The sequence below is a fragment of the Carassius carassius genome, chromosome 5 (assembly GCF_963082965.1).
Source record: "Carassius carassius chromosome 5, fCarCar2.1, whole genome shotgun sequence".
In the NCBI taxonomy this organism is placed as follows: domain Eukaryota; kingdom Metazoa; phylum Chordata; class Actinopteri; order Cypriniformes; family Cyprinidae; genus Carassius; species Carassius carassius.
The window spans coordinates 37,564,555-37,588,944 of NC_081759.1; the positions used below are offsets into that span (position 1 = coordinate 37,564,555).

The 24,390-nt window shown below is 35.8% G+C and overlaps 2 protein-coding genes across 3 annotated transcripts in view; one reads left to right on the forward strand and one right to left on the reverse strand.

Annotated features, from left to right (window-relative positions):
• Nucleotides 1-2,250, forward strand: part of arhgef9a (Cdc42 guanine nucleotide exchange factor (GEF) 9a) — a 30,891-nt gene extending 28,641 nt beyond the window's left edge. For both annotated transcript variants that reach the window (XM_059551125.1, XM_059551127.1), the window contains one exon: nt 329-2,250. In XM_059551125.1, coding sequence (XP_059407108.1) covers nt 329-501 — 173 coding nt within the window. In that variant the 3' untranslated portion in view covers nt 502-2,250. The remainder of the gene's footprint in view (nt 1-328) is intronic.
• A 1,730-nt stretch (nt 2,251-3,980) lies between these two features.
• gab3 (GRB2 associated binding protein 3) lies at nt 3,981-24,374 on the reverse strand. Its single transcript, XM_059551131.1, has 10 exons — nt 24,288-24,374; nt 14,649-14,952; nt 11,167-11,371; nt 9,613-10,016; nt 8,817-8,869; nt 8,446-8,677; nt 6,304-6,394; nt 5,907-5,991; nt 5,167-5,277; nt 3,981-4,859 (listed from the first exon to the last, which is right to left on the reverse strand). The coding sequence occupies exons 1-10, from the start codon at nt 24,357-24,359 to the stop codon at nt 4,743-4,745; spliced, it is 1,674 nt and encodes a 557-aa protein (XP_059407114.1). The 5' UTR covers nt 24,360-24,374; the 3' UTR covers nt 3,981-4,742.
• Between the last annotated feature and the right edge of the window lie 16 nt (nt 24,375-24,390).

The window sequence follows — 24,390 nt, forward strand, 5'->3', positions numbered from 1 at the left end:
CCATCTTGAAGTATGTTCCTCATAGAATTTAGATGTTCTTAGAAGTTGTTGTGTCTCACTGCTTTAGGCAGAATAATCCTTCTGCATAGCATAATTTCCATGCTAATGGCCAATAAATTAAAACTGTGTTCTATTGTATTGCTGTTACCATGGTGAAAAAGTGCATGCTAAGAAAACATAAATAAACTGATACAAATTGGAATTGCAGTAAATAAAAAATAAGTGCATCAGTAATAAGTAATGCTGCAGTAACAAGTGATGTTAAACATAGTAACCCATTGCGTTTATGCATTAATTTTTGTGTATTCCCTTGTGTTCCTCTTCTCAGGTGTGGGCCGGTCTGGCCCCCCAGCACACCCACCTCCACTGGACCCCATGAACCCCGGGCAGTACCTTCTCCCCGACGGATACGGGCAGGCGGATGGATACGAATACGAGCCCAAACGCAGCACATCTCCCTTCTGGCAGAACTTCAGTCGGTTAGCTCCCTTTAAAAAATAGAACACACTTCCACCAGAGGTCGGATACACCAGCCTCTGTATACTTGGAAAAGCACTATTCTACTTAAGATACATCAGCGGGACTTGAGGAGGACCGACACACACACAAACTACAGGAGAGAGGACGGACCTCGCTTTACTGGGGTTTACCAGGCGTATTTCTTTTACTGGGGTTACGGGGACACCTCGCTGGGCTGGCTGCACTGAATACTGTACACAACATGTTGTAATTCACAGAATCACGCAAACGCACACACAAAACATACATTTTATCCCTCAGCACTCTCTTTGTAGAGAGGTTTTAAATAATGAAATATAGTTTCTTCTCTATATGAATCAACGGAAATCGAATTTTCACCGTTTGAAGCACTAAACCAACGTAATGACTCTTGCTGTCTAGCGCCGCCCTGGTGTTCCTCCGTGCACTGTGACTATTCGGGGCATTCTCTCTCACCCAATCTCTCTTTTTCTCTCTCAATCTCATACTCCACATTATCACGTGTTTTTCCAACAGTTTCAAGTCTGGTCAGAGCTGAAGATTTTTGTTTTCCTGGACAATTTCTCCTTGAATGGAACCTGCTGCACTCTTTAGTTTGTTTGCATGTGATTCAGTTCATTGCAGGTATTTTTATTTGTGTAACTCTATTCCTACGGGTCTCAAAGAACAGTGGATCACGATTTGCAAATTTGTCACAGCAGTTTCTTACACCGATTGCGGTATACTGGAAATACGGATATTGGAACAACTTTGACATTCAGAGAAACCTCCAGTCAATCAAGCTAAAAGTCATTTTGGTTTGCTGGAGCTTTTAGGCACCTTGATAAAAACACAGAGCAGAGAAACCTAAAGGAGGAACTGTTTTGCTCAGAACAGTGGACCTCTGTAGCTTGTTTACGTCAGAGCCTTGTTTATCCTGAGGTCTCGGTCGCAGCTTCACCATTGTTTCCTCTCTCCTGTCATAAATGCAATCCGACAGAAGAACAGAAAACCTGAAGAAAAAAAATGTAATGCCACCTCTGAGCCCTATCTTAATTTTATGGGGAATGATACCTGGACCAGGATGACTTTAATCCTACTGATCAACCTCGTAATGACGTGCCAATTCATCTCTAACATGCCAAAATAGTCTGGTTGCCAAATTTTCCTCTAACAGGTGCATTGGCATGTGCGAATGCCAACCCCATGAGCTGGTACCCCGCCATGTGACTTCTCAGGCGAAAATTAAGTCAGTGAAATTTGGTTATCGCTGCTAGGATTAGCATGACATAGCGTTTCAGTTTGTAATTGTTTTTTTGGGATTGTTTTTGGTTCTCTCTCTCTCTATATATATATACAGTATATATATTTATATTTATTTTTTCCCGAATTAAAGGGACTTGTGCAAAATTTAATTTATGGTATATTCTCGTTTTGTCTGATAACTTTCAAAGGATAGTATTTAGTCCAATCACAATATTTATAGTATTGCTATAAAACATTATTTATTCTATTATAGTGTGAATTTCTTTTTCCATCTTGATCCTCTTTCTATATTTTAGAGATTCTGCTGGAGTGTTAAAGACCCTTTTGGGGCATAAAAAAATGTAAGAGGACAGTATGGAAGAAATATGTCACACACGTGTACTAAGTGCCACATGAAACTATGATTATGTTACAAAGGAAAATATCAGTTTAATATTTTTGATTCGGTGATCTGATTGAAATAACATTATATCATTATTTCATAATAAACTTCATTATGGAGAAAAACAGAGTTGAAATTAGTATGTTTCCTCTGGTCTCATTGTAATTTTCATTTTATCACCCGTTTGCTAAACACAGTGATGTTGGTTTCATTTTGAAAAATGTTCATATCATAAATGGGTAAATAGCTTATTGAATTCCAAAAGCTGAATTCAAATATGTAACAGATGCACACTACTATTTAAAATTATGAAGAAAATGACAGTAAAAGCATTTACAAGACATTTTTATATAAAATTTTCCACAAAAATATAAAAAATGTGTTTCTTGAGCACCAAATCAGCATATTAGAATGATTTCTGAAGGATCATGTGACACTGAAGAGTGGAGTAATGATGCTCAAAAATCAGATTTAACATTACAGGAATAGATTACATTTTATAATATATCTAAATATAACATATGCTTTTAAATTATAATAATATTTGACAATATTGCTGTTTTTTTTCACAAAACTTCTTTCAAAACAAAACAATTGTGTAGGTACAAATGTAAAATGTAAAAAGAACAGATTAAAGAAGAATCTTTGAGGGTTTTTTGTTTTCAGTTTATTGAGCTGAATTGTTTTAAAGTGATTTAATGTGTTCAATATGCATCACAATAATTTACCTGCTGACGGATAATCATCCATTATTTCACACAGGTTAGTAAGGTCTCTGAATTTCAGCAAAACACGCAGACGCTCTCTCTCTTTCAGTCACTCGATCTTTCTCTCTCACTCGTGTATTACATTTCTTCGTGAAACATAAAGCGAAAATCAAGATTGGCAGGAAACTGTTGATGTCACAGTGATAGTTTCCCATGAGATTTTTGTGCTCTCGTCAGTACAGCAAAATCTGACCACCATAAAAGAACAGTGGCATATAAGCACAGCATGACATGACACAAAAAATCTACAACTTAAAACAGAAATACATTCGTAATGCCTTATAATCGTGAAAGGTTGATGGGAAAAATACATTCCGATAAATATTGGCAGACCTTCATATCCCTGTTAGGTCAATAATCTGACAGTAGTCTAACATGTTCAACATTCAATATTCACACAGGAGTCAATCCTTAAAAAGCAAAGGCAGATTTCCCTTCTACAAAACATTCAATTCCTTCATAGTTTTGTTCTTGCATCCAATCACAGTGTGTGGTTCCAGTGGTCTACAGTGGTCTGACTCTCATCAAACATGATCTCGAAGGTGTGCAAGAAACACATTCATCAGTAGAATTGTGTTTTTGGGACACTCTTCAGTGATTGTACACGTCATAAATATGTAACATTCATAATATCTTTGTGACACCTTTGAAAACATTATTTCAGAATTCACAAGGAGGCAATGTGACATCAGTGTGCCGTTATATTCAGGGAATTATTTCAAAATAACATCCCAGGGAGTGCAACTCAGTCACTCTGTACTTTTTCCAAGTTAAATAAATGATCAACGATTCATGTGAATTTTATAAATAATTTCTGTTAGAAAGATTTGTGCTCTGGTAAACAAATTCAAGCTTTGGTGACATATGTTTTTACATGAGATTAATGCTGTTAGCATTGTTTGGATTTCACTACCAATTCAGTTTTAGAACAAATTTAAGCAGTAGTAGTATTAAATTAAGGTCGGTGAAGAGAATTCTATGCTTTTCAATAAATTACACACCGTCATATTAAATATGAATTTCAAAGTGGCTGCGGTTTTGAAAAAAAACTTACACTGTCATTTAAAAATTTAAGAAAAAGAATAATTAAAGAATTAAAGGTTTTTTTTTCAGCAAGGATATATTAAATTGCTCAAAAGTAATGGTTAAGACCTTTATAATGTTAAAAAAGATGGATAGAAACTTTTAAATCATCAAGTTCTTTTCATCAAAGAATCCTGAAAATCCTGATTATTTCAAACGTTACTAAACATATTCAAAAAGTAAACAGTTACTTTAAATTGTATTCGGATTTTTAATATTTTTTTGCAGGCTTGGTGAGCAGAAGAGTTTTCTTTCAAAAGCATTACAAATCTTACCAAACCCAACTTTTTGAAAAATAGTTTATGTAGCTAACAATTTAGGACTAGAACCTTTATAATACATATGAACTCACATCCTTCTGGTAGTTTAGCACTTTTTTAGTACATACTATCAATTTGTTTAAAAAAAAAAACACCATTCACATTTGGGGTATGGCTGTATAGAATTTATGATCAAATTAACATCAACTGCATATTTTACTTTACTCATAAACCAAAATTAATAGGATATGCTAATTCTCTTCCCGGTTAAAGAACTACAAAACAAAGCTTTATTCTTGAATCAGTGTGTTGGAGGTCTTTTATTCTGGAATAATTTCCTGAATTATATGTCATTTTATTTTTGGAAGGTTTCTTATCCAGCTCTGTACTGGCTCCTTTTACAGCAGTGTAAAAAACCAACATGTACCTGAAATTGTAGGAGATGAAAACAAGTCAAGTTTTGAACCATGTAATAATTTAAATGAATTATTTCCCGCCCCAGAGGGCTTAGGCTTTTGACTGACGGACGTCCTTCCACTCCAACTTGGTGTTTTGTAAAGCCTGTGTCTTCTTCTCGTCTACCTTCACGTAATCCACCCTGTACTCGTCTGCCAGCAGCGCTTTCTGAAAACATCAAAAAACACAATACCAACAAACAATCAAAACACTAATCCACATGGCCGCAATGCATCAAGCCAGCAGGCAGATTTAAGCCATGTCATCTTTAGAGCTGAGGGCTTACAAAGCAACAGTAACTGGGACAGGAAGTGCTGAGTCATTGTTATCACTGCTTGAGGATTCATTGTATAAAGCCACAAACGATCACTACAAGAGATAGCAGTACCCACTAAAACCCCACCAACATGCACCAAATGTTTGTCAGGTGCAAGTAAAAAATATGGCTCTTAAACAGTTCATGCCTACCACTGACCTTCTGAACAGGTGAGGGGGAGGCAGAATTAAAGTCAAGTGACAAGTAATCCAGCTGAGACGGCCTCATCCAGGGAGCAGAATCACAAGCTGGGAACAAGAGCCGAGACTCCTGAACAAAGGAAAACACATACACATATAACCAAAATATATATATATATATAAAATACTGACACACATTTTATGGTTTATTGTTGTGTGGAGGCGTGGCTCACTCAGAAGCATCACATCAGATATCACAACAATTATATCAATAATATTATAATGTCTATACATGCATATATATATATATATATATATATATATATATATATATATATATATATATATATATGCTGCTTAATATTTTTGTGGATTCGTCGATTAATAAAAAGTTCAAAAGAAAAGCATTTATTTAAAATAGAAACCTTTTGTCACATTGTAAATGTCTTTACTGTCACTTTTGATCAATTTAATACATCCTTGCTGAACAGAAGTATTATTTTCTTTCAAAAAGGATAGGCTTTTGAATTATAGTGTTTATCATTGGAATTTAAACATGAACTAACATACAGTTTGCCATCTTTTTTTTCCTGAAACAATTTTCATTGCTATTTTGAGATTTACTGTTTTGTTTTGGCATTGGTTTATCATTCTTTTGCTTTAGTTTCTACCTCTTTGCTCTATCTATTGCTAATTTCAAGGAGAAACAGAGCAATCAATTATTAAGGAGAGAAGACGGGTTAAAGAAAGTCCCGTTACCGTTGGCGTGATGCTCCCTTCCTGTTCAGAGCCGTTTAGGCCCCATACCCGCCGCCTGTCCAGAGGATCAGACTGAAGTGATGTGCTAGAGACAAACAAACAGACACAAAACACTGCAACTTTTACATACTGTACATGTATACAAATATCTTGCAATTAACAAATAACATAACATCAGTGTGGCGTTCATAAACATCACAAACAAGCAAAACAAGCCACTTGTGGAGAGTGGGCTGCAATGGCAGGAAATCGAGATCAGGTGACCTGAGCAAGAGCAGTGTCAAAACAAACACAGTGTCTTTGTTGAAGATGTAGGACACAGGCAGAAGTGATTGAGAAGAAGAACAGAGTTTGGGGTCATTTTGGTGTGTAAATATTAGTCTGTCACAATTCTCACCTGGGTTCTGTCATTGTGCGTGTGAGGGGAACATGGAAAGGACATTCAGAAATTGTGGACAGACCCCGCAGGTCTAAAGGAGGCGGTCGAGCTGTGAAAGCAAACACAGAAAAGTCAAACACTCCTTATCTTTTTCACCACACACTCAAACAAACACTTTCACTTTTAATGAGGCATTTCCTTTCTGTGAAGCCTGTAGGAACCCTGCGCCTCCACTCAAGACACAATGCTGTCTGTTCTGTGTCTCTGACAGTCACGCACTTCCTCTCTTGGCAAATTCTAAGTTGAGAAAGAATTTAAATTGAAATGCCGCAAAGAATCTCTTAAAGAATTATGCCCCTGTTCAGAATGAAATGTTCCTTGGAATTCCTGAGAAGTGACGTACTGTAATCTGGTGACTGTTTTGTATTTATATCATATGAGAGAGTTTTGCAATACATCACATGAGCAAGATTGCTGTTTCCCCCAAAATACCTACAGGACTGCAAATGTGATAGTGATACAACAAGACGTTAGTATTGTGTTATTTTAGAAAAAAATATTGTTTGTATTCTCTGTTTTTAATAAATTTCACCAGTGAAAACCGTTACAAACAAAGCCAAAACAAAAGTAAAAGCATATAGCAGTGTTTCGTTGCTAAAGTAATCCACCTTCATAAATGAACCGAGTGAGCCAATGATTCTTCGTCTCCGAATGAATCAGTCTTTTGAACGAATCGGTTTAATGAATGACTGAGTCCTAGGAATAACTTCTATTACAGTGACTTGCCGACATCTACTGGCGGAAAAATAATTATTATATTATAATAATATTTCGATTTCATTAAAAAAAAAAAAAAAAAAAAAAAAAAAAAAAAATATATATATATATATATATATATATATATATATAGCACATTAATGTCCATTTAAAAATTGCATTGTTTATGCAATTCTAATTCATGGCAGACTTTGTAAATATACCTAAATGTACGATGCAGCTTAAAAAACAAGATTATGGACATATTTGTAGCCTTAAAGGTTTATGAATAATAAATTATATTTTGAATAAAAAATAATTTTTGCAATGTCTATTAATATTCACAATTCGCAGCCCAGAGCTTCGCCAGTTCGCAACTGATTTATTTTAGGAGCGAGTCATTTTATTGAGTCATTCAACGAAAAAGAATTGACTTATTCGTTCAAACATGATGATTCATCCAGCAAAGAATCAATGAGCGAGTTATTTGGTTGTTCGTTAGGAAGCTAATCGTTCAAAAACAGGGATTAATTGAAGAACCACACTGCTTTGTATTACTTGGACAAGCTCAGCGATTAAAGGTAAGGTCACATTTACAGTTGTTCATCGATTTTTTTTTTAAGGCAAATCACTTTTCCAAAGGACTGTATTTTCGCGCCAGAGTCTGCACCATTATTAAAAATAGAATTATTTTTTATTTATTTTTAAATACACAGTGGCTGTTAAACCATGTTAGAATTCGAAATGAAATGTTCTCTACAATCTCGAGGTAAGACTGCAATAGTAAAACAACCACGAAATGTGGATTCTGTTTGACACACAGATCATGATCATGAGCTCTGCTGCTTCTCATCTTCCTCATATTAATTTTCAACATGCGTCACTCTTCTGTAGGCCTACCTCTCCTCACATGAGATCATCTTTTTCATTTCTCTATTTTCGTTTTCTGACGTAGCTTACATCTCCAGTGCTGTTCTAGTAATTGAAATTGCTTGATGACAGCAGTTATAGCTAACACTGCACATCAATATATCACATAGCTCTGTTGTGCAAATACCTTAAAAAAATTTAAACATAACGAAAACCAAGAATTCTGAAATAGCAAGGCTCCTAAACCTATGTCGTCATCACATCCGGTCTTTGAGCTAGACATTAGTCATTGTTACAGTTTGTTTAACGTGGTAAAAAGTGTTTGGAATAGATGCATCTTATTGGCTTAATGTGAATTGCATTGTCCAAATGCTGTTTTGGGACATAAAATAAATGTAAATCTTATTTAAACATTTATATTTAAAGGCAGCAGGTCATTCTCAATAAATAAATGATAATGCTAGAATCACAAAACTCTGGTTGTCACTTGTTGTAGTACTGGTAAACCTTGCATTTTAACCCAGAAACATTTACCCCGTATTCTTGGTTTAAGGTTGCGGTCGACTGGAGGTGGCTCAAGGTCAGAATTGGAAGGCGAAGGCAGTTCTGTTTTGCCGTTAGTGAGAAAGGAGATGGGGAGGGTGGAGGGGCTCATGGGTATGTATCCGTCTGAAGTCACATCAGAGCAGCCGATCGGTGGGGAGGCCATGGGCACATATGAATCCTCAGAGTGGTTTTCAGTAACTGTGGTATTCAGAAATATTGGCTAGAAATAGAGATAGAGAGAGAAACTCACTGACACATCTGGTTTCTGCCAGTAAACATTCAAATTGATCCGTATTTACAGTGCCTGTTTAACTTTCTCCAGGCTCATTTGACTATTTTATATTTGAATATTTCTTTACCAAGTTGAGGCTTAGACGTTTGTTCCAGTTTCTTCCAGCATTGTCATACTCTACTGAAAACATGAAAGTATAGTATTAAAATATATAACAAATATTGTTGAAATGTTATAATGAGAAAAGGGTGTCATTGACAACATCGCCCCGCTTCATATTTGCTTAATGAAATCCAATAGTTGTTTCTCACTGATTTCGGGGTGATTCCAAAAATAGTGACTTTTTGCTCTAGCATGGCACACTTTCTCTCAAAATATGGGCATTTCGTTGCTTTTTTGCTTATGACAACCATTTTATAAATTGAAGAAATCTTGTATTATCCTCTAATCACCATTCAAACTGTCACAAAGGCATTATTCATATCTTCCTCTGAACCAGGTTACAGCTATTTGTTAAATGTATGACATTATTTAAAGCCTCGGCTGGTACTGATTTGGAGGTAAGAATTATGGCCAATGACAGAAGAAAATGCAAACATATTTTCTGCTATATCTGTGGGACTTCTACTGCAACAAAAGGCCAAAAATATACAGATTTTGTGAATTTGTCTTTGTATATTTCTTTGACATTAAATGGTACATTTGAAAATGTTCCCACTCATTATAATACATCAGAATACAAAAAAAAAAAACTGAAATTTTGTTATTTTTATAAGTGCATTTATGAGAAAAAAAAGAAAAAATAACTGATGTGATGGAACATTTTTATGGATATTTTTGCAATCAGCTTCATCAAATGAAATGATAAGAATTTTCTTGCAAATCAGCAGAATTTGTATTTTTATTTTTTTGTGCATTCTCACCTCTCTTAAAGTGGTCTATTCCTGAAAGTGACGTCCTGCGAGGGAGGAGAGCAGGTTGTGGCTGATTACAGCTGGTATCCTCATAACAATGATGATCGGACAGGTGTGTAGGTTTGGGTGGGAGGGGAGGAGGGGTCTGTGGGTCTGATGTACCGTAGAAGGGCCTGTCGAATCTGAAAATGTCCTGTGGCCGGCGTAGAGACATGGGAGACGAGAGGCAGGACGAATGGGAGGAAGAGAGAGAGAGCGGGCCACTGGGGGCACTGAATGGGGGCTCACACATCCCACCCAAAAGAAAAGAGGAGGGGGAGGAGTCAATGCGTGGGGTGGGGCTAAACACATCCTCTGTGTACTCAGACGAGCTCTGCTCAAAGGAGCGTTCAGAGTTAGAGATGCTGTTAGACCTAGGGAAGGACAAACAGAGATAAGCATGTATGCACAAAAACAATAACCATATAAGTACTGTTATATAAAACACGGTTATATCAAACTTCTATGGAAAATATATTTTTTGTTCAGTGAAAGGACAATGGTGTGTTGTCATAATGAAACTATTTCTATTTACACAGGCTTCCTCTGCTGAATGATTTAGAAATCACACATCTGCATAACAAATTTAAAATGTGCTTTCATATGAACTGTCTTAGAAAGACATAATCTAAATAAACAAGTGTAATGCCACATATTAAGTATGTTAAAAATTAAACATTTCCTTAGGTCTCTGAGACACAAGTCAACATGAAATGAAATAATACTTCTATTCAGAAAAGATGAAGAATTGATCAGAGGTGAGAGTAACAATATTTATAATCTTACAAAATATTTATATTTCAAATACAGGATGTTCTTTCTATTCATCAAATAATCATAAAAATTGTTTTCTCAAAAATATTAAGTAGCACAACTGTTTCCAACTGTGATGATAATAAGAAATGATTCTTTAGGACCAAATCATCAGTATATTATTATGATTTCTGAAGGATCATTTGACATTGAAGACTTGAGCAACGGCTGCTGAAAATTCAACTTCGCCAACACAAGAATGAATTACATTTTAAAATATATTAAAATATACAACATAAAAAACCTGTAATAATATTTCACGATATAACTGTTTTTACTCTATTAGAAAAAAAAATGAATGCAACCCTGGTGATAATCAGAGCTTTCAAAAACACTGAAAAATTATACCGACCCCAAACTTTGTGAACTGTAATATACCTGCATAGTTTTGTTATTCTCCATAATGATGCAACACAAAACTGCATTACTAAAATCATTGTGCATTTGTATAAAACCAATAAGTTCCTACTTTGCATGCATGTAGCTGAAGATTTGTTTGAATCTAATCACCGTGTGTTATGCTGCAGTGACCAGAGGCGAAAAGCGTGAGAGATTTTCTATTCTCATTTATTCTCTCTCAGTCCCCTTTATTAAATCAGATTAGAGGAAAAGCTGATGTGCTACATGGAACGAATCTCATTTCCGTATGGAGATTAACATATAAATATTATTTTTGCAATGTGTGATCATAAGAAGCAGAGTGGGTCTTGCCTGACGATGCTCTTCGTGCCGGTTTCACACTGAGAGAGAAAGAGGTAGTCAAGTGGAGGACTGATCTCTGATTCGCTGGGCCTGTCCAGGACTTCGTGGTTTTCGACGGTAACTGTGTCCTGATTGGCCACGAGAGAAACATGAGGAGAGAGTGCAGGAGAGGGCTGCTGGGAAGAGGAAGTGCGATTAAGACTGTCCATTGATTCTGTCAAAAAGAAAAAGAGAGAGATTTGGTTTATACATTATCAATACGTAAAAGAATGCAATAACCATACTTCACAAATACCATTTCTGAAATACCTTTGCTTCTATTCCAGAAGGTGGCAGACCAAACCTCCCCCTTCCAGCCCCCCACACACCACAACCCACACACACACACATCTCTTTCTCTTCCTGTTTAGACTCAACAGTGCGTTAGCAGTGGGCAGACATTTCTAAACCACTCAGTCTCACAGATGAACACGTGAGGCTCATGCCTGCTACACTCGCTCTCAGCACATGATGCGTTCACGGTTGATTTTTGGGGTGTAATCATTTATTTTTTTTAATAGTAAGCAAAAATATTTTTGGAAGGTGGAACTGAGTTGAAATAATGCTGAAAAAGGTCACTGTGGAAAGTTTTGTGCCGTTTCCATGGTCAAATCGATGTTTGCTTGTGAGAATGAAATTGAAGTGACAGTCTCATTTTGGGAGTAATTGTTGAGCAGGTTAATTAAATAGGCAATTTTAAATAATCCAAGTGGTTTTTTTTGCGTATAAACTGGTGTCCAGACAGCGTTTGGACGTCTGATATCACATGCAACCTTCTGGTGCTTGAAAGGCATTGTGATTAATGCCGAGGTAATGTTGTGGTAAAACAGTCGTAGATAACCGGCTTTTGATCACGTTGCAGCTAGCATGCTAATCTGAGGGGGTTTGTATGGGCTCACGTAAACATTGCTTCTTTGGCAGAGCCTACTATTGTGTATCCAACACTTGAACAACTGACAATGACTCACAACCTTTCTGGCAGAAGAGAATTCTGAGAGGCACTAGGCGTGTGGTTGTATTAATTTCTGTAATCCTATATTTACTGTAAACAGATATAGGTTTTTACTTAAATGTGTACGCCTATAACGATTTTGCACAGTATTTGTTTTTGTAGGTTTAAGATTTTTGGAACCATTTTTTTTATAAGGTTGCAGTGAGATGCCTTTAATTATTATGTAGAGCTGTTTTTACACCCCAAGTCCGAGGTTGCCATGGTAAAGGGATTCAGGAGAACAGAGAAGTGGTTAGCAGTTGTCATGGTGATGGGTCATTGACAGTAGAAATACAGTAAGCGGTCATCATTGACAGGTAGAGTGAGGGACACACTGAGACGTTGTAATTGTTGAGAGGGAGAGTATATATACAGTGGTTGTCATGATGACAAGTCAGAGTGACAGATGAGAGATAACAGTGATGTCTAACGTGTGGCCCTGGCAGAAATCAACATTAAGTTCACAAAATTTCCCAGAAGCCTCGGTGCAGTCTTGAAGCAGGATCTGAAACTGCGGCTCTCCAGGTGCGACTACAATCTCTGCTGTGTCCTTCTGTCACCCCCACTGCAGGAGAGTCTTTCTGTAAATAATCAGTCCTGCTGGGGTCTGTAACGAGGTTAGCGACCAAGACTTTGAGTCTCCAAAGCTACACTTGCTATTTCAATAATACGTCTGATAGTCACCTCTGGCATCCATCTAAGACTTAAACAACAGGAAGAAAAATGGTGAATTAAGCCTTTTACAGATGTCTATGTGTGTGGAGAAAAGGGCATAGATGTGCCTGTTGTTCTATATATAATAGCTTTATCTTTCACAGTAGTTTAGAGGCGTGTGTAACCCTCCAGCGTGTTGTGTATTAGACAGTAACCATACGCGTGTGTGTCTGAAACCCTCCCGGCTGCTGTGTCACTCATCTTTCTGTTATCTTTCCAAGTAATGTGTAACTTGTGGTTTCTCTCACTCTCTGTGTTTGGTATATCACAGTAGCCATTCTAACTGCTAACATTCTTACACTTATTATTGTTCCAGCTTTAACAAAAACATGTTTTCTTGCTATGATGGACACAGATCGTGACACTGGCTGTTTGCTGTTAGTTAAATATATGGGATGCTACAGACTTAAGAGCATCTGTTATGACAGACTTGTGTGTGTCTTAACACTCCTCTGTGATGCAGCTGTTGCTCTGCAGACGATTCAAAAGAGAGGAAGAGAGATGGAGGAATGGAACAGAATATTAAAATAAGACCTCGCCTAGATTACAGCGTCATGGATTCTGTCTGCGTCTCTCAGTCTCTGCATCTCTCTCTGGAGAAACGTTCTGTGGTTAATTATTTCCCAGGCTAGGTTTATTCATTCTAAAACTGAATCTTTAGGTTAATGCAGGGATCTGATGTGGTGAAAGGGCTGATCATAGGCTGTTTTTGAAGTATTTTATGTACAAGGGATTTTCCTGTTTTAGTTCATCTGTAGTACTTTCCTTTCTTATAAACCCACATGCATATACGGTTTGTATTCATTAATGACATGTTTACAGCAAAGACAGGTTAAATAATTCTAAGAATTTAATTTTGAGATGCTTTTGTTTTTAGTTAGACTAGAAGTTGTTTTTCCAGTTTGTCCTATCGCCTGCCACTTACTGGGGTAGAAAAATTATTACAATTTTTTTCTGTTAATAATTTCTAAAATGCACATATAAAAAATTTTATGATCAGAATTTTATTTTTTCTTAAATAATATTTTCATCCAGCACGATTGCATTCAATTAATCAAAAGTGACAGTGAAGACTTTATTATTTTTATTTAAAAATTGTTTATTTCTGTTCTTTTGAACTTTATTTAAATCAAAGGATCCTAAAAGTGTATCATGATTTCTACAAAAACATTAAGCAATATATAGTATATTAAACACTGATAGTAATAAGAAATGTTTTTGCAGCACCAAATCGTGTCATAATAATTTCTAAAGGCTCATGTGACATTAAAGACTTATATAAAATAAAATAAAGTTATTTTAGATTGTAATAACATTTCACAATATTGCTGTTTTGCTGTTTTAGTTTTTTTTTAATCAAATATATTCTGCCTTGGTGAGCAGACGTTATTTAATAAGAATTTTTTTTTTTTTTTTTACATTCTCATTCTCACATGTAAAATTGAATCAATTCCAAACCAAGCCCTTGTGCTAATGTTAATGTGTAGTGTTTTGCATTGAAAAGGGGAAAAATTAAGCCAAAGTGTCTGGAGTCAGGAGTGTTTTGAAGAATGAGGTCATGGACTGCTCATTCTTCAGAGAAATCGTAAGGTAATTTTCAATAGTAAGATGATAAAAAGGGAAAGAAAACTGACTGCAACCCAACATTTCCGACACTATTAGGAGTTTATTAGCGTCTAAAATTGATCAGCTGCTGAGCATGTCATACTAAGTGCTCCAATAAAACTTCTGTAATAAACCTCCTCACCTGTATGTCTGTTCAGTCCTCCAAACATGCAAATCTGTCCAATGTTCTGTACCCAGATGTTCATCTCTTCTGCTGTTTTGGCCAGCAGGTAAAAGATGCGCGTGGTGGTCTTGACCACAAACAGGTGCTGATTCTGGTACTGGCGTTTAGTGGGCCGCACCTCTGCCTCGATGGTGACCTCGCACTCCTGCAGGTCGATGCTTCTGATGGGTTTTCGGGAGCTCTTGCTACGGTAATATTCCAAAACATCAGGATTCCCGCTCATCCGACCCCTCCGCAAAACAAACCATCGCTTTCGCCATGACTGAGAGAGAAAGGGACAGAGAGCGAGAGACAGAGAGAGGAACAGAATTAGATTAACATTGTTCTGCTGAATGGACTCAAGTCTTCTCTAGAGCTTTAGATCTTTAGGTCTTGTTTTCAGACTGCAAGCATTCACTCTTCACACGCAGAATTTGGCCCCATTTAGATCTTGACACATTTTGGTCTTGATTGGTATTACTTTGAGCAATTCACCTGTACACATTATTCCAGATAAAGTAAATAGCTAACTGAAACAAGTTTAAGTGAAGTTACCAAAACTAAAAGCTTAAAAAATATTTTAAAAGTTAAAAAGAAAACTGAAAAAATAAAAATAATAGGTAATTCAACATTTTAATAAATACTATAATAGTTTATAAATAATACTTAAATAACACTGATCAAAATATACAGTACCAACTTCCTCTGAAACAAATGTACTTTTCCACTGATGTCACTAAGGCTGGCTGTTGGATAATGTTAATAAATATGTAAACCGATAATTATTACAAATTATATGTGAGTACAAAAGAATATATAATTACAAATCAGTCTTGCCCCAATGTCATATTTTTCACATCATGCCGTGTCGGTGTTGAGGAGCCAATTTCATTGCACAATAATGAAAACGGCTCGATTTATTATGACTAAATGTGAAAATGAAACTCGAAGAGTAAACAGTGATCATTACAAGAGTTCAGCCATTGCAGAAATGGTCTTAAAATGGGTCTAGACTGATACATCTGTGGCATTTGTATAAGTTTTTTTTATTATTTCTCCAATATCAAATTCAACACCGGTGTCCTCCCTTACCGACTGTGACCGTGGCAAGGCTAGTGTACATGCGAGAACAAATTTACAGATAAACTTCTGTCTAAACTGGCCAGGGTGTGGTCTGCAGTCAGAGATGACTTACAAACTTACTTCCCAAGAAACACACACAGAGTAATCTCTTGGAGCAGAAACAGGGTGCTCATTCGGTTATAAGAAGTACATAATCAACACAGTCAATCAGTATAAATCTCCTGGCTTAGCAGTAACAAGAAATCCAGTTTCTGCACTGTAATCAGTTGCAAAACATGGTTATTAGATGAATTAAGTTGTTATTCAGTTAAAAACATATTAGGTTATTATGACATCATGAGGTAATTAGGTTAATTATGAGGTAAATTCATATACTTTCAGTTATTGGGTCATAATGTCTATTTTTTATACAGTGTATTATGTGTCATGTTAAGTGTGTGAGTGTGAGTGTGTGTGTGTTTTGTTCTATTATGTCCAAGTAGTACCTGCCTCAGGTGAAATCTGGAAGTCTGTCTATCAGAGAATTCCTCTGTGCCTGTGACATTTCCATTTTCTGTACCATACTGTTTCCATACTGTATAGTATTTATCTTTGATAAATTGATATCACAGAGAATGTTCAGTTTAAGCATGTTAAATACATTTTGAATGGTGACATACTCCGTCTGAACACAATTTAGGAATTGGTCTATGTCAGTAAGGTGAAATTGGAAAGCCAAAATGACCATCAGATGCGGCACCAAAAACCCAACTAAAACCCAAACCAAACAAACACCATCTGTCATTGCCACTAGCTTGGAATGAATCCTTATTCCAATTCTTGAGAATGTTGTTTCAGTCAAATAAGAGAAAGTTCAGCAGTTTTGTGTGGCCTTTCAACATAACAGCTCCCATTTTCTGGAACCATCAGCAACTTGGATGTTTTGTTTTCTTCTGTCTGACATCATTCACTTCTGTTGTTTCGAGTTAAAGCATCTTTGTTCACTTAGGTGCTGTTTTCTTTGTGTAACCAGAATTTCACTACCGCAGTCAGCTGTTACACAACACCTGACGGTAAAGACGTCTCACACAGGCGTCTAAGAATTTAATCGAATTAACTCCCCAGCAGAGTAGAGTCATTTAAGATTTCTTGAGAAACAAGACCAGTTTTCTAAACTTTTCTCTAGTTATGTTCAATTCATTCAAAAAAAAAAAAAAAAAAAAACTTTCTTACAGCAATATTTTAAAAAGGCCACAGTCTTGCACTTGTATCATCAGGAAAACCCTGACTTCCTCCTTTGAATTTTTTTTTTTTTTTCAGATGGCTAATATGATCCAAGCAAATGCATGTTGGGAAAGAAAGCTGCAGAGCTGTAGGATTTCTATCCCTCTATAGAATCATAAGACAAACTCTCTTCCTCTTCTCTGAGATCCAGAATAAGTGCTGACATGAGTTCTGAAAGCCAGATTAAACAAGAAGAGGTCAGAATAGACTTCTCCATTTGTTTTGGTCTTACTGCCTACATTTTTTATCCAGTGACTTATAGTACATTTACAGTACTCCCAGGAGTGACATGCCTATTAAAATACCAGGGGCGCATGTGACTCCTCAGATTTTTAAGATGATGACTTTGAATGCAACATCCAAAAAAGGGGGTTAATGTGAAGTGAGAAATAATTTGGAAATCATTTGGTTGGTCTGATGGGAGTCACAACTTCGATAGATCATTTGTTTTAATCCAAAGTGGCTCCAAACATATAACTTTTACCTGTCAAACACTAAATGATTTTTTTTAAAGCAGTTTTTTTCCTTTAATTAAAACAACAAAAAGATACAGTGATAACTGGCTGAAAAATTATAATGATAATAATAAGGTATTTTGGATATTATGCTCATGCTTTCCATTTTACGACATTTCAATCAATTCTGAACCTTTTCACATATACAGTAAGTGTTATCACACTGAAAAAAATTGACATTACAGAACACTTCTAAAAATAGATTTTACAGTAAAGGGGGAGAAATGGCCACAAACACTTCCTTAAAAGTAATCACACCTCGTTAACACATACACAGAACACATAAAGGAAATGTAGCTTTTTGTAGCATTTGCTTAAATGCTGCTTACAAGGCAAAAGTCTCCATGTTCTTGGCTTTTACGATAAGAGATGCAAGAAAGCTGACAAAGGCTAAAGTGGGTATATTTTACCCTGAAACCTAAGCAGTTTCTCAGTTATTATTATTTTTTTAATAAAAAAATAAGTAAATTTTTTTTTAAAGAAAATTGCTAGCACTGGTGTACTGTCAAAAACTCAATTTAAAACAGGCTTGAATGTATATGGAAAGTTACAAAGCACAAACCACTAGGCACTGATTAAAACCCAGTTATCTTTAACAATTCTTCCATCTTGAGTCACTCGTGTGTGTGTATTTCACTGAAACACATACGTTACTCTTCCCGTATCTGAAAGTGTTTTTCTGCAGAATTTGTCAGAGACCACACGTTGTTCTGGGCATGCTCACAACAGCAGGGTCAGGCCATGGCCTTGATTTACCTCTGTCGTGAACAAAGACCTTCTCTCTATTCTTTCTTTTGGAATGGATACATTTTCTTCCCCTTATGCATGCATGTTTTAGTCAAAGAGAGGAACTAGAACTATGTTTTCCCAGAAACCCTCACAGAAGGGAAGTCTGAAAATGGCCTAAACGTTTTTCTGCGTTTAACAAACACCAACATTTTCATGTTTAGATGTGTGTGGTTTTAAGAGTTTGTCTACATGTGTTTGCAGCATATATCTGTGGTTTGGTCTGTATTAGGGCTGTCACTTTTTATTCGATATTCGAATATGCATTCGAACATGACGTGAAATATCCTAACGCATTCTCATCCCAAGGCGTCATATACTGACCCTCTTGACATTTCGTCAACATCCTACGCATATGGCACCCTCTAGCGTCAATATGAGACACAGATTATGGGTTAAGGTTAGGGTTAGGGTGAGGGTTAGGGTTAGACCGCTAAGAGGCGCCTTCTGGCCCATTTTTATCTGCTTCTAATATTGACGCTAGAGGGTGCCATGTGCGTAGGATGTTGACGAAATGTCAAAAGGGTCAGTACATGACGCCTTGGGATGAGAACGGTCTGAATATCCGTAATCGAACTATAAATAAAACATCCGGTTTTTAAAATGCCATGTGTAGCGCATTTTTTTTACAGTCTATGATTAGACCGTCTGTTTTTTATTTTATTCTTTCTCATCTTATCCAGTAGAGGGCACTCTAGACCTATTGTAGCGTAGGCCCATGACCAAATCAAGCGAATAAGAGCTAGTAGACAGGCACGTCTGTGTGCTCCGAACGCGTGTTCTGTACTCCACCGCGGGGAACATTGTAAATAAAAAGAGAGCCGCACTTAATCCAGATCAAGTTGGTGTTTCTTGCAAACAATATGAATTAGACTAGACTGCCTTACTCCTGCTGCTGTTTAAGTTGTCACATCATTGTTTGTTCCTGTTCTGAATAGTTTTTTTTTTTTTCTTTTTTCATTTAGCCTAATGTTGTGAGATATGCATAGTGGCACTTCATATAAGTTGATATTTTTAAGTTGATAACCTGCTACTTCAAACATTAAGTAAAAAGAAAATAATAATCCAGATAGTCCTGTTTATGACTCACTGTTAATACATTATATATTCGAATACATTGCATGGTATTCGATATCTGTTCGAATTTGATTTTTCTCAAAAGTGACAGCCCTAGTCTGTATGGTTGGTTTAAGACGAAGATAAGTAAATGTGAATCCAAACTAACATTTAACAATGTGATTTGTTTTCTTCCTAATGTAAACAACAAAGAGTAAAGAGAAATTGGTTTCCCTTTATTTTGTGCAAACAAGTAACGATAGTCTTAATCACGTTTTTGTACTTATAGGCCTCTCCATCTTATTTAGCAAAATGTAAGTTCAGGCTATTTTCTTTGGATGTTCGAGACTTTAGAATTCTTGGCCTTCAAGTAAATAACTATAAGTATAGCAGTGCAGTAAAAAAAAAAAAATGCGTTCTCACATTCAAACTCACGTCATCGTTAACAGTTCTGTCTAATACAGATAGAAGTCCGTCTGATAATCTGATAGAACAGTTAAACAAAGGAATGAATGTATACAGAAATTATTATAACGATTGCTTTTATATTATTAATAATAGGAAGGCAAATATTATAATACTTTCTCGTTTGCTGCCAGCATTAAGCAAATACACATTTATATAATTTAAACAAATCTTTGAATGACTAATGCATAATTAATTTCACAAACCTTGCAAACTAAGTCCAATCCAGCTGTTCACTTAGATCTTGTGAAGTGTGCATTTTTATCCAGCATGATTGTGTGATATCTGTTACGGTCGGTCCGTGTAAATTGAATGCTTTAAACTTTAAACTCGTGATTTCAAATTATGCTGCACTTTATGCATTTGCCCACTGTCATGTTCATGCCATTTTCACTGTGTGCTGTATGTAAAATGAGTTTTACCCTTGCTTTATTTGAAAAAATATGATTCCCAATGCAGAATCCCAGAATACTGAATGCCCTGTTGGTTACAGTGTTTACGTCCTTTTAATTATTTTTTTATTAAATATTTATTTGTTTGTGAAAAATACTTTGTCATCTAAAGTATAAGTATGTTTTTTTTAACAATTGTATGTTTTATTCCATTGTCAAATGATTTAACATTTCTTAAATATTAATAATAATAATAATCAAAAAAAAATATATATATATTGGTTTTATATCAGCTATCGGCCCCCCTGCTTTCCAAGATATCGGCATTGGCTGTAAAAAAACAATCGGTCGACCACTAATTATAATACATTAAAATAATATGTTAACAAAAACTAGTATGCAGTATAACAGACTTTCTACAGCCTCACACATTCAAGTTACAAATGGCCTCACCTGCTCTTACGTTAAAAGTAAGGAGGAAACAGAAGTAAATTCATCTGTTACTCTTTATGCATATTACATCATTTTGTAGTAGGTATCGACTAATGTGATTTTTTTTTTTGGTGAATCATTGTATCATTCATTCAAGCAATTTGTTCAAAAATGCTAATTTATTTGGAAACGAAACAAATGATTGCCTGTGTGAGTGAGTCACTGAATCATTTACTCAAATGATTAGTTCAAAAACGTTGATTCAGGAAGGAAGGAAACATGACTTCAGAGATGGGTCTGCTTTGTGTTTCTATGAAACACACTACAGTTCTGCTGCTTGTTTGGAACTATTTATGTTGACTGAGCAAAAACAACTGGAAAAGTATACACTCGCATTCATGCCTTGCATATGCATGCAAGTATGTGTGTGTGTGTGGATATATATATATATATATATATATATATATATAAATATATATATATATATATATATACACACACACACACACACACACACACACACACACACACACATACTTGCATACATATGCACGGCATGAACACCTCTCACACTTCTCCAACTCAAATTTTTCAATTGGCCAAATTGAATTAGTGTGAATTTAATTTTATAAATTCAATTAGGCCAATTGAAAAATTTTGATTTGACCAGTCACTAGAAATGTTTGAGTTGGAGAGGTTTTTATTTTTTTACAGTGTACTGTATATAACAAAATATTTTCTATTTTAATATAGAGGAATTTTTCACAGATGTTTCACTTGAATTTTGAATTACTTGTTATATCTGTTTTACATTTATACACATTTTATTTTAGGGTTAAAGAAAATGCTTCGTGTTTTTATACAAATATTTTTCTTATTGTGTACCTCAAATGTATGTAGTATTATACAGGCTAAAATGTTAAAAGTTTTTTAAGATTATTTTTTTCTCAAAGTGTATGAAGTGGTAGCAGTATCCTGCAGTGTGACTTAATATACTGAATCTAAAACAATTACATCATTATATAATTAAGGGAGGGATATTTTTATACTTACATACGGCATCTTTAAAGTCAAGGATGATTAAAAATAGAGAAACACTTCAAGGAAATAGTGACCTGTCACAGCTCCTTAAATAATATTCTTTAAGCTTAAATGTTGAAAATCATTCAAAGAATGAAAGAATTGAAAGAAAAGGATCACACTGCTAGCTCACACACACTACAATCCTTCCCATTTTACTATCAGATAAAGCCACAAAACCAGAGAAAGAGAGAGAGTTGGAGAGAGTGAGCGAGCGAGTCAGCAAAAGAAAGAGTGAGTGAGCGAGTCAGCAAGAGAATTTGCTTGCTCTTCATGCAGTGCCTTAAACTATTTACTATGACACGCACATGAGCACAAACACAGACTACAGCCATTATTTGTCAGTCATCGGGTTACACCACTAACTAATAGCAGTCTAGCCACTTTTGCCTGTTTGGTCTCTGATAGCACAGCTCATTTCTGAATGCTGGGTCACTCAACTGCCTGGCATCCTACACTTCCCATGTTTTGCAACACACCCAAATTTCTCAAAAACAGAGAGAGAGAGAGAGAGAGAGAGAGAGAGAGAGAGAGAGAGAGAGAGAGCATGTTTGTGGTGTCAGACTGACACTTTGGACACATCTAACTGGTGGTCCTCCCAATTCCTCTTCTCCACCAAATAACCGTGACCTCCACTTCCATGAAGTGGACTAATCAACAGTGTCTCTGAATGTCTAATAAATTTTAATTAGAGTAGCACATATATTTTGTGGTATATAAATCGTCATGAATAATATTGCGCACCTGCTTTTGCAAAGGCTGTTTTATGATTGTGAATTACATATATTAATGAGCAAAATATGAACTCAGTAATGAATCTAGCCAAACTAATGACAAAGGAAGCATAGAAGATTAGTAAATTGGTAGTTGACATGTCAGTTTGACATGCTATATTTCACCTAAAGCTTCGATTTTGGGAGTAATTCTTATACACACAGTTCTTATTTCCGGCAATTAATTAAGAGACCAAATGAAATAGTTGTGCTGTTAAAACTTCATATGTCATACCAAAGAACTAAAGAAATTATAAAAGAAGCAAAAAGGTTATTAAAAAGTATGAACAACTTAAAAGAAATGGTGACCAAACCCATTACCTAAAATATATCTCCTTTATTCATTTACATATTAACCTGAACAAGGTGTTATTGTAGTTAACTTAAAAAAAAAATTAACAATAAAGAAGCATTTTATTACTTGAAATAAAATATTGCGTTCTGCAGTTACTGTATATCATCTGCTTTATATGCTTAAGCTATTAAAGTCAGAACTGTCCAAGTTTTTATCCTTCATCAGGTGAAACAATGGCTCAGAAAGAGATTCCATTGATATTGCTCCATCGTGTTATTGTTATAGCTGTGGATGGGACATCCCTATTCTCTCAGAACTAGAATGATTATTTAAACCTTACAGTTATAGCCAGGTTATAGTTGTAATCCTCTGTGTGTCTAGATGATAGAGGATTAAAAAAAATCCAAATGAACCCACCATGAACGAGCTTAAGGATTTAAAGACGACATAAACAGATAATAAACAGAATCTGGACAGTTGTCATCCATTGATGTGGGTGCTAATGAGATTATAGTTATCATTCTTGTTGTTAACAGGACTGTATACTGTTAATAGGGATTACATACCACTCATCCCCCTTTACAACAGATTATACAACACCATTTAACACCGTAAAAAGAGAACACAGGTAGGCTGTTTCAGTTTTAAACTGTTCCACTTTTACTTTAATAGTTCCTGTTTTAAACTGTTTCCTGTTTACATGTATTGCAAACGTCATAACGATACAAGTAGCATTTGCTCGGACACAGGTAAAACGTGCACTGTAGCTTCTAGTCTGACAGATGAAAGCGCAGGGTGAAATGAAAACATAGTGAAATGCTTGTGTAGTTAAGCACAGTAAACATACACAGATAGCTTGCTAAAAGAAATGAGGAAGGAACAGCAAACACAGAAACAGCAAAAGGACAACAAAATATGCGCTCTGCATTTCTGCAATAGACAAATAACAAATAGACTGCAGTTACATGACAAAGCACAGTGCTCTGTCACTTACATACTAAAATAAACTGCAATATACTGTTTTGTACAAGTAATCTAGAATTTGAGATGCATTCCATGACAGAGTTCTACAGTACAGCACAGGTAAACTGCTTTGTCACAAAACACAGCACTGAATTTGACAGGCAAGAGGCAATGCAAAGCAGCACAGCCACGTGCAAGAAGGCACACAAATGCTGCACAAACACAGCTGATAATTAGCATGTGTAAAGCATCGCATAACAACGATCTTAAGTCCACAGGCAACAGAAATGAAAATGCAGCTGAATAGTATAAAACACTGACAGAGACAGAAAGCGCAAGTGTAAGACATAGTTACAAGGCATAGGTCAGCATTTAGTATGTATTAAAATGAACTGTGCAGCACAGAGACACACAGCTGTGTTCTAAATACACAGAGAATGTAGATCATTATACTGCAGTACCCGCTTCTAATGCTGAACACATCAGACACACAGACACACAGGACTTTTACTTACAAATCTCTTTAGCTTCTTCTCCGGAGGGGATTTTATGAGCCATCCTGTGCACACCACATCTTCTGTGCTCATAGCTGCTGCGTCTATCTGTGTGCGTGTGTGT

What these genes read in the sequence shown, in the direction of transcription:
- gab3 (XM_059551131.1), bottom strand. Translation starts at nt 24,359, where the DNA reads ATGAGCACAGAAGATGTGGTGTGCACAGGATGGCTCATAAAATCCCCT. An exon ending in AATAGACCACTTTAAGAGAG is followed by an intron (nt 8,870 to 9,612) that starts GTGAGAATGCAC and finishes TCATGTTTTCAG; the next exon opens with TAGAGTATGACAATGCTGGA. An exon ending in AAGGGAGCATCACGCCAACG is followed by an intron (nt 5,278 to 5,906) that starts GTAACGGGACTT and finishes TCCTTTGTTCAG; the next exon opens with GAGTCTCGGCTCTTGTTCCC.